The sequence below is a fragment of the Rhinopithecus bieti genome, unplaced genomic scaffold (assembly GCF_001698545.2).
Source record: "Rhinopithecus bieti isolate Rb0 unplaced genomic scaffold, ASM169854v2 scaffold_11291, whole genome shotgun sequence".
Lineage (NCBI taxonomy): Eukaryota > Metazoa > Chordata > Mammalia > Primates > Cercopithecidae > Rhinopithecus > Rhinopithecus bieti.
Window position 1 is genome coordinate 1,189,272 of NW_016807158.1, and position 10,351 is coordinate 1,199,622.

The 10,351-nt window shown below is 33.7% G+C and overlaps 1 protein-coding gene across 1 annotated transcript in view; it reads left to right on the forward strand.

Moving 5' to 3' along the window:
* The window catches only part of PHTF2 (putative homeodomain transcription factor 2), a 167,935-nt gene that overhangs the window by 152,978 nt on the left and 4,606 nt on the right, over nucleotides 1-10,351 (forward strand). The window contains exons 15-17 of the mRNA XM_017880436.1: nucleotides 1,706-1,861; nucleotides 3,956-4,051; nucleotides 6,120-6,245. Of these exons, the coding sequence (XP_017735925.1) occupies nucleotides 1,706-1,861; nucleotides 3,956-4,051; nucleotides 6,120-6,245 (378 nt within the window). The remainder of the gene's footprint in view (nucleotides 1-1,705; nucleotides 1,862-3,955; nucleotides 4,052-6,119; nucleotides 6,246-10,351) is intronic.

A 10,351-nucleotide genomic window follows, 5' to 3' on the forward strand; every position in this document is an offset into this window, starting at 1 on the left:
TTCTCCTGGAGGAATTGTTGGAATCCCATGTAATTAAACAGAATGCTTTATTTTAAAAAATAAGTAACTCATCAAGCTCCCTAAAACTCATCTGGAAGCACAGAAAGACAAGAGTAGTCCAGATAATTTTGAAGAACAAGTTGCTGTACCAGAAATATGAAGTCTTATTTTATTTTTTCTTTTGTTTTCTTTTTTAAATTTCTCTTAGAACCTTCAGATGAGAGACTTATTTTAAAATTACAGAAAGACTATGATTTTTGCCCAGGTATAGAATGACCAATGGGATGAAATAGAGTTGTACATAGCCATATATATGTAGAAACCTAATATATGATCAGATGGCATTGTATATCAATGCAGGAAGGCTTTACATAATGGAAATATGAAGTACAAATGGAGCAAAATGACTTCATGCCATACATAAAAATAAATTCTAGGTGGATTAAAGATCTAAATGTGAAAAACAAAATTTTTAATATCACAAATAAAAATTAAAATTTCGTGTCCTGCAAACACACCATAAACAACAAACCAGAGTCTGGGAAAGACAGTGGCAAAATGACTTAAATAGGATTGTTAGTCACATTATAGACATAACTTCTAAAATCAATAGGAAAAACACAACATACTAGAAAAAATGTAGATGTAGAATATAAAAAGGTAACTCACAGAGGAGGAAATTCAATTACCAATAAGCATATGAAACATACTCATCCTCCCTAAATATCAGGAAAAGTAAAATTAAGGCAATGAGAGAGCACTTTACACCCATTAGATTGGCAGATATTAGGAAGTTAGATCGTAACAAGTATGAAAGAAAATGATGGCAAAGGAAACTCTGATACACTGCTGAGAGGATAAATTGGGGCAACTATTTCAGAGACAAACTTACAATATCTAATAAAGTTGAAGATGTAATATCCAAGAACCCAGTGATTTGACTCCCAGATAACTTCTAGAGAAAGTTGCATGTGCATACAAGGAAACACATACAAGAATGTGTATTACAGCATTGCTTGTAATAATGGAAATTGGCAACAAAATATTAATGATAGGGTTGACCAATAAGTTGTGGCTGATTGTTTTACTAGCCAATAAATCATGGCTGATTTTTTTACTTTAACATAGGAGTTAGAATGAACAAATTTAGAGCTAAGTCTGTCATCCTGAATCAGCCTTGAAAACAAAATTCAGTGGAATAAAAAGTAAATTAAAGAATGATGTGAATAATGTGGTAACATATAAATTTTTTTTCTTTTTTTTCCCCAACTCCCAAGTGCTTGGAAAATAAATTTTAAAATATACAAAAAATAATATAGTTTAAGGATGTATATGTAGCTAAACAATAAAAACAATTATGGAAAAGATAAACATAAAATTCATTACTTCTGGGGTGGGAAGGGGAAGAAAAATAAGAATCAAGGAAAAGTTTAAGGTGATTTCAACTGAATCTAATATTTTTTAATCAGAAAAAGATGTTGCAAAATATTGAGATTTGACAAAACTGGGTAGGGGCCCCATAGATATTAATTACATTATACTCTATATTTTTGATGTACTTAAAATATTTCATAATTAATGTAGAATGTTTCTATAATGTAATACTAAATTTATGAACAATCTATGAAGTAAAATGTTTATTTCTTTTAAAAAGAAATTGTTTGAATCGCATGGCTGCTTTATGTTACCTTTTTCATACTTTTAGCTACTTCATGTGCACGAGATCTTCCTTGATTGTCACTACAATTGGGAACTGGTAATCTGGTGCATCTCGTTAACACTTTTTCTGCTAAGATTTGTTACCCTTGGATCAGAAACAAGTAAAAAATATAGCAATACCTCAATATTACTTACCGAACAGGTGAGTGTGCATGCTTATTATGCTATAAATTAATATCTATAAGTTAAAATGTTTTCATTTCCTTTACGTTTTTCAAGAATGTGTTTTATTTGATTAAGGTCATTTGTGCTATAAAGCAAAACGTAAAATTTAATAGGACACAAGCCTTTCTTCAGTGTTCCTGCCTTGATTCATATTTCAAATCGAATCTCCTTTTTTTTTTTTTTTTTTTTTTTGAGGCGGAGTCTTGCTCTGTCGCCCGGGCTGGAGTGCAGTGGCCAGATCTCAGCTCACTGCAAGCTCCGCCTCCCGGGTTTACGCCATTCTCCTGCCTCAGCCTCCCGAGTAGCTGGGACTACAGGCGCCTGCCACCTCGCCCGGCTAGTTTTTTATATTTTTAGTAGAGACGGGGTTTCACCGTGTTTGCCAGGATGGTCTCGATCTCCTGACCTCGTGATCCACCCGTCTCGGCCTCCCAAAGTGCTGGGATTACAGGCTTGAGCCACCGCGCCCGGCCGAATCTCCTTTTTTAATGTCCCATTTTTATTTGACAAGAAGGAAGTACCACTTATTAAATTAATGTATTTTAAACTATGAGTAGGACATGTTTGCTTTGCAGTGTAGCAGAGCCGCATTTGAGTAAGTATAATTTTTACTCAGTAGAAAGAATAAAGCATAATTGGTTAATTTTATTTTATATGAATTTGTTAAATATTTTCCTCTTGCCATTTTATAGGAATTTTGTAAAGAAACTTATTCCCATGAATATTTTAGTTAGGGATAGTTTGATTTTAAAGAATCAATAAACCTGTCAAATGAGCTCAAACGGGAGAGTAACCACAAAGATAAAGATCCCTAAGAAAGTATACTTGAGCCTGCCAGGCGCGGTGACACACCTGTAATCCCAGCACTTTGGGAGGCTAAGGCAGGCGGATTACCTGAGGTCAGGAGTTCAAGACCAGCCTGGCCAACAAGGTGAAACCCCAAGGTGAAAAAATACAAAAATTAGCCAGGTATGGTAATGCATGCCTGTAATCCCAGCTACTTGTTAGGCTAAGGCAGGAGAATCGTTTGAACCCCAGAGGTTGCGGTGAGCTGAGATTGTGCCACTGCACTCCAGCCTGGGCAACAGAGTGAGACTCCAACTCAAAAAAATAGTATACTTGAGCCTTATGGAATTGGACAAAATCAACCACTTCCTCCAACTCACTCTGAGGCTAACAGTTTCTCATTTCTGCCCTTCTCTTCACCTTTCTTCCAGTGGCCTTTCTGTAGACTTGTTACCCTATAATTTTGGTTTACACACGGTTTTGGTTTGGTTTAGCATGAGTTCTGGCTTAGACTTTTACTGACTTTTCAGTTTATGTTCCTACAGTATCTGATAGATATATCATGTTAGTCTTACCTAGTCAGTATATTGACTAGCTTTGGTTTGGGTGTACATTCCAGCCTAATCAGCGATGGCTGCCAGATTGTGGGTGAAGGTGAGACCTAATGACCTAATGGGATAAGCACAGTTGCCTAGCCTTGCTTCTTCCACTGGCTTGGGGTTAGAGCATTTTTCAAAGAAAGGAACTGTGGACACCCCAAAATTGTCTATTATAGAGTAGATAATACAAATACACAAATATTTTTTAGTGACTTTCAAATAAATCATAAAACAGCAAGGCATTGTGACTGTCTATAATCCCAACACTTTGGGAGGCTGAGATGGGAGGATCACTTGAATCCAGGAGTTCAAGACCAGCCTAGGCAACATAGCAAGACCCCATCTCTGGTAAAAAAGAAAGAAAGAAATAATAAACCATTTATTTAGTTTATTCTAATTATTATTTATTTTTTAGGTTGATTTGGCTGTGATACTAAAGTGTCTCACCTTTTAAATAATGCCATCCAGTCTTTTATTTTGGCTTTTGATTACATTTGAAAAGTGTTTGAGTAACAGTTATTATTTTCCTATTATAAAATAAGTATAGGAAGTTTGGAATATGTAGTATAAAGAGTATTAAAATCACCTATAATCTCGATAACCAGATACTTGAATGAATATATTTCAAGTCCTTTAAAAATGTGTATTTATTATAATTTTAAGCATTTCTATTCTTTTTATAAAAGATAAACCTCTACTTGAAAATGGAGAAAAAACCTAACAAAAAGGAGGAACTGACACTAGTGAATAATGTTTTAAAACTGGCTACTAAACTGCTAAAGGTAAGAATAGAATTGAAAATGGTTATAATGTCAAATATGCTGTTCTGATGTAATTTTTTTTTGTTTATAGATACTACTTTATATTTGGTTTTCATGATTATCCAAGTTGTTTACAAGTTATACTTGTGCACATACATACAATTTATATTTTACTTCTCATTGCAAAAGTGCTCAAACTAATCCAAATAATTTCTTTGGAAATTGTATATTAATACTTAATATTATGTTTAGAGTATTGTAGAGGTTGGCATCTTTGGAAATGTATGCCCCCTAGACCTTAAAATAGATTTCAGAAAAGAAAATTTGTTGTTAACTTGGGAAGGTTTTACTTTGTGTTTCTCAGAGCAGTCTTCTGGTTGGCCTGAGTTAGCTTAAAAGTAATAATACCTAATTTTCATAATAAATGTATGTCATAAACATTTAATTTTGGTAACAAAAGAATACAATTTTGATGTATTTTATCTCATAATAATTCTTTGGGGTAATTTAATAAAACATTTTTTATCACTCCTTACAATATTCATTATGTTTTAGTTCTTAAAAGGAAAAAAGTTTTAAAATTTCAACTTCTATAACCAATTGAATATAATTGTTACAGTTATTTATATATTTTCAGAGAATGGTATGAAATTAGTTGTGTTTCAATGTTACAGTTAATTCTTCAGTCAACTAAACAGTGTGAATTGGGTATAGACTGTGTACCACATAGTATTGAAGGGTTCAGAAGAATTGGGTGGGGGGATAATAAAAAGCAATTACAGATTGCCTTCGTTTTCAAATCCCTTTGATTATCTTGAGGAAGATGGTGACATTTAAATAATGAACAAGATAATAGAGGCAAACTCCATTTTTGACCAAAATGCTCAATGGGAAAAAATATCTTGAATTAATAGTTTTATGTTTGCTTGACACATGTATATTGTATCTTCAGAGTGTAGGCACTGTGTAGGAAGGGGCTACAAAGGTGAGACTTAATGAGCAGCCACAGTCTCAGAGCAAAGTATAAAAGTGACTAGAATAACAAAGCATAATAGTATGATTCTTTTTGATCATACATAGCCTCTAGTCAAACTACATAGATTTCTAGTCAGAAATCTGGGACTTAACGTAGATCGTACCTTCTTTCTCTCTCTCTTTACAGCCAAGAAATTCTCAAGTCCACTGATTCAGTCTTTTTAATATCTTCCAATTCATCCCTTCTCTATTAGTACTGCCCTATGTGAGATCCTTGTCTCTCACTTAAGCTTTTGATACACTGAACTCCTTACAGATATTCTTGCTTCTGGTCTCGTTGCTCCCTAGTCTTTCTTCTACATTGCTGGCCCAGTGATCTTTCTTCCTTGTACTTGGGCCCTAACAATGCTGAGCAACCTGTAGCCATTCAGATGTGTCATGTTCTCATGTGTCTTAGAATGTTTACTCCCCACCATCCACAAAGTTTCAGGAGCACCTTCCTCTATGGCCCCATTATTTGCTTTTTATATGTACCTTTGAAATGGGACTTTCATATTTTAATTATTTGTTACTTGTCTACTAAACTGTAAGGTCCTTCAGCTCAGGGACTGAATCTTAACTTCCCAGAGCCTAGCACAGGGCTTGGCATATAATAGAACTTTAAATGTTTGAATTAACCAATTAATCAATCCATGTATTTGAAAATGAATTGACTCAAAGAGGAGTTTTTACATGTTATAATCTTATCAGAAAATTTGGCCAATTTCTAATTCTTCTACCAACAGGTATTGTTCTCTTTCAGTTTCTAGTCTAGTTCTTATATTAAAAAATGTTCTCTAGCCTCCTTATAATAGCTTAAGGGACAGAAATTGGAGTTACAAATTTAGTCACAGAGTTCTTTTAAAGGATGTTCCTTTTTCCTTTAAAACCATTAAAACTATTATTAAAATTTACTTGTTTCAAGTTTAACCAAGTTTATCCTTTCTAAAAGCATCCATAATTGGTAACTTTTTTGAAAGTGTTTTTTAAAAATTCTCATTGTATATTGTTCTGAATTAGCTTACGTAGTAATTCTTTTTGAATCTGGTACTGACTTTTTTTTCTCTTCTGCTAGGAATTGGACAGTCCCTTCAGATTATATGGGCTTACAATGAATCCGCTGCTTTATAACATCACCCAGGTGGTTATCCTGTCAGCTGTTTCTGGTGTTATCAGTGACTTGCTTGGATTTAATTTAAAGGTAAGAGGTTGCAAGTACTTTTTGTTTTTTAGTTTCCTGTTGCATTTTTGTAGCATCCATTTTACCCTCACATGCACAGTAAGGCAGTCATTTTGGTAAGATTGCAATTAGTGAACATTTCGCATTTAATTTCAAAGAATTACATATATTTATGTTTTATAATACAGGAATTTCTAACTTGGAACAGTATCTATTATAAATAGAAGTCTTGTGTAGGATAAGTAGAAGTATTTATTTTTATTTTTTATTTTGAGATGGAGTCTTGCTCTGTCGCCCAGGCTGGTGTGTAGTTGCGTGACCTTGGCTCACTGCAACCTCCGCCTCCCGGGTTCAAGCAATTCTCCTGCCTCAGCCTCCCGAGTAGCTGGGACTACAGGTGTGCACCACCATGCCTGGCTGATTTTTGTATTTTTAGTAGAGACGGGGTTTTGCAGTGTTAGCCAGACTGGTCTCGAACTCCTTACCTCAAGTGATATACCCACCTTGGCCTGCCAGAGTGCTGGGATTACAGGTGTGAGTCACCACGCCCAGCAAGAAGTATTTATTTTTACTAATAAAACTTTAATTTAGGTGATAAAAAAGAAAAGAAAAGCCCTATTTCTATTTTGGCCAAAAGTTGTATTATTTATCTATATAGCAATGCATAGATCTTCCAATACATGCACAACTAACTGTTAGGAAGATGTAAGATAATCATATTAAACCAGTTCTCTAAGTATATATATATTATATATAGCCAACTTCTCAAGAGAAAGCAATAGAATCTGATTTTCACATTTTTGTTTGTGTTAAGGTGAGTTCTTCTTAAAAGGATTAAGGGAGTTAATAATATTAGAAACTGCACTTGTTTGTGAATGAATTGATATTTTAAATGGATATATATATAATTTAAGCTTTTGATATTAAAAACTGGCTTTTGTCACCACTTCTATTTTTTTTTTTTTTTTTAGCTATGGAAAGATTAAATCATGACAATTCAAAGAAAGAAGATGTAGGCCTTTTTTCCAGAATAAGAGTACTGACTAAGCTTCCTGAAAGCTTGTCACTGATTCGTTGCTTCAGGAGTCTCAGCTGGGGAGTTGAAGTGTTTACATCAGACTGTCTTGTGCAATTCTTATATTTATTTTACTTGTTCACTTTTTTTACATTTATTTTAGTCTTTATATTTTATTTTTAAGCATTGATGTACTTAGTTGTTGAAAGGGTGATGAAACTGATATCCAGATACTTGAGATCCTGGTAATTGGTCATAAATAATTGGCAAAATAACAAATTGTGAAAACAGAAGCCGTTGCTAAGCACTGTTTCTCCATCAATGCCGTGAACTTGCCTTACTTGAGGAAAAATTCTTTAACTTTGGAATATTGCATTGAACTCAGCTATACACATAAAACATTTTCTTCAGTAAATCAAGATCCAGTCAGGGTTTCTCTTGAATTACTTTGAAACAATGCCAGGATCCAAACTGATTAAGTTGCAGTTTAAGCACCCTTCAGTATTAATGTATACGGTATTATATAACAGGTCAACAAGTGCTCTTTGATGATAAAACTTATAATAGAGCAATAATTGTAAATGGTTACCATACTGTAAGATATTTTGATAAAAATTTACTAGTAATACTTGTATTTATTTGAAACACTGGGCTGTTTGCACAGCTCCAGCTGTGCATGCTCAAAATGTGCACTTTTTAAAATTGTTACTTTTAATGTGTATCTTTATATGGGATCTGTTATAGTGTACTAGGGCATGATATGGTATCCTTTTGAGTGAGGTATATACTCATCTCACAAGTGAAGTGCCTACTGATATTACTAAAGTACATTATGTTTACTCAAGTAAATAATTTTCTCCCCATGGTACACTCTAGTACAGGCTATTCACACCACACTCAAATGAACAACTTAAGAATAAGGCTAAGAACCAATAAAATATTTCTCTAATTGCTAGTTATAAAACTATATCCAAATTTTCAGAAAAGACAGCTTCAGCTTGCAAATTCTATCCTCTAAACTTATCTGGTGCATTATCCCTACCCCACCCCCATTATATAAGGGCTATTTTAGATGCTTTTAACCTCCCCAACGAATAATTTGCCAAGTGTCCAATGAGAACTTACCATGTTGGTGTGTTAGGTAAATCGGGCGAATAGGATAGTATCTTACATTGGGCCTTGATTTTAAGTTGTTATATTTGTACAATCGAGTATTTTAGGAATTACATGAAACACGAAATGGTCTTTGCAATTTTTTTTAAACTGGGCATCTGGTTTCTAAAAATTCATTTGAAACAATCTAGAATTTTCTTGGTGCAAAGTGTATCATGTGGAATATCCTCATATTTTTACCATATTTTAAGAACTTTAAGACGATTAATTGTAAATAATTTGTTTGATTGGTGCAGTTATAATCCCCAAATCATAATCTTAAAATCAGGAATGTGTGGAGAACAGAGCCATGTCGTATCACTTTGCTCTTACCATTCCTTTTGATCAGCCTCAATTCAGCCTCATTGTGTAGTATGTTTTTTCTTTCTATGAAAAACAACAGAAAGCATTTCATTTGATTTGCCTGTGTTCAAATATGTTTAATAATGACCAAAGTGCATTCTGAGTTTTTTCAAGGAATGTATTACTGGAGCTTTAAGAACATATTTAGTTTCTCATGTGAAAACTTAGGCTTTGTCTGATGTTTTTTCTTCCTGTATTGTCTAATGTTGAGGTTGTTTTTAGGAATTATATTTTATAAACTTTTTCAAAATAAGGTACATACCTATACAGAACTTAACATTTTGCACAGAATATATCAAATATATTTTGAAAAAAAAAGTACGGCATGAGTTCTGTTAGGAATAAAAGATGAAACTATTGTATCTCACAAAAAAATCTTATTTCAGAATGGAAATATTTTTGAGAAAAGTAGCTGAGTATACTGGTTTAAGAAAATGCTTGTTTTAGATTGAGGTTAACTTAGAGTTGGGAGTTGGTTTATTAAGTACAGTATACCTCTCAACTGTTTATTAATAATATGTTGAATTATGTCAGTGTGGGCAGCAGTAGAATACTAAAAGGAAAATGTCATTTTAAGCAATTTCAGAACATTAACTGAACTATTTTCAAAGCAGAAAAATTGACGTTGCTGCCTTTAAGAATACCATGAATGTAAGAAGTTGAAAGAAATTGTAACATACCACATACTATAGAAAAGGCTGTTCAAAGATAGAATTGTGGCAGATGTTGTGTGTGAACTGTTGTTTCTTTGCCACATGTGTTGTATTTGAAAGTTTGACAGCAAGTTTAAAATAAAACATTCTATGACTGACAGCGTTTTTTTTTTTTTAATTTTCAGGTCATATACATTTCTATGATAATTTTGTGTTTAACAAAATTTAGTTAGATTTGGGGGGAGTGAAAATAAATTTTTTATAGCTTTCCAACATTTTAGGTTTTGTTGTGATTCTTAGAACATGAAAAAATAATACATACACAGGCTTTTCATCACCAAAATGATATTATATCACTAATGTTTGTTTGCTTGTTTGTTTTTGAATACAGCAAACTGGCTGTGGCCTGGAATATTAAAGCTCATTGTGAAAAGATAGTGTTTTTTTATTTTTGTTTTTTGTTTGTTTGTTTGTTTTTGAGATGGAGTCTCGCACTATCACCCAGGCTGGAGTGCAATGGCTTGATCTCGGCTCACTGCAACCTCCGCCTCCCAGGTTCACACCATTCTCCTGCCTCAGCCTCCCAAGTAGCTGGGATTACAGGCGCCCACCACCACACCCAGCTAATTTTTTGTATTTTTAGTAGAGACGGGGTTTCTCTATGTTGACCAGACTGGTCTCAAACTCCTGATCTCATTATCCGCCCGCCTTGGCCTCCCAAAGTGCTGGGCTTATAGGCTTCAGCCTCCGCACCCAGCCGATAGTGGTGTTTTTAAACATGATTTTGCCACATGAATTCAGCATGAGAGATTATGATCAACAGAGGATGGCTAAACATTCTAGTATTTCTGTTATCTGATTGGTCCAAGTGTTCACTGGGCTTAAATTCATCTGGGACTATTTTTTTTTTTTTTTTTTTTTTTTTTTTTTTTTTTTTTTTTTTT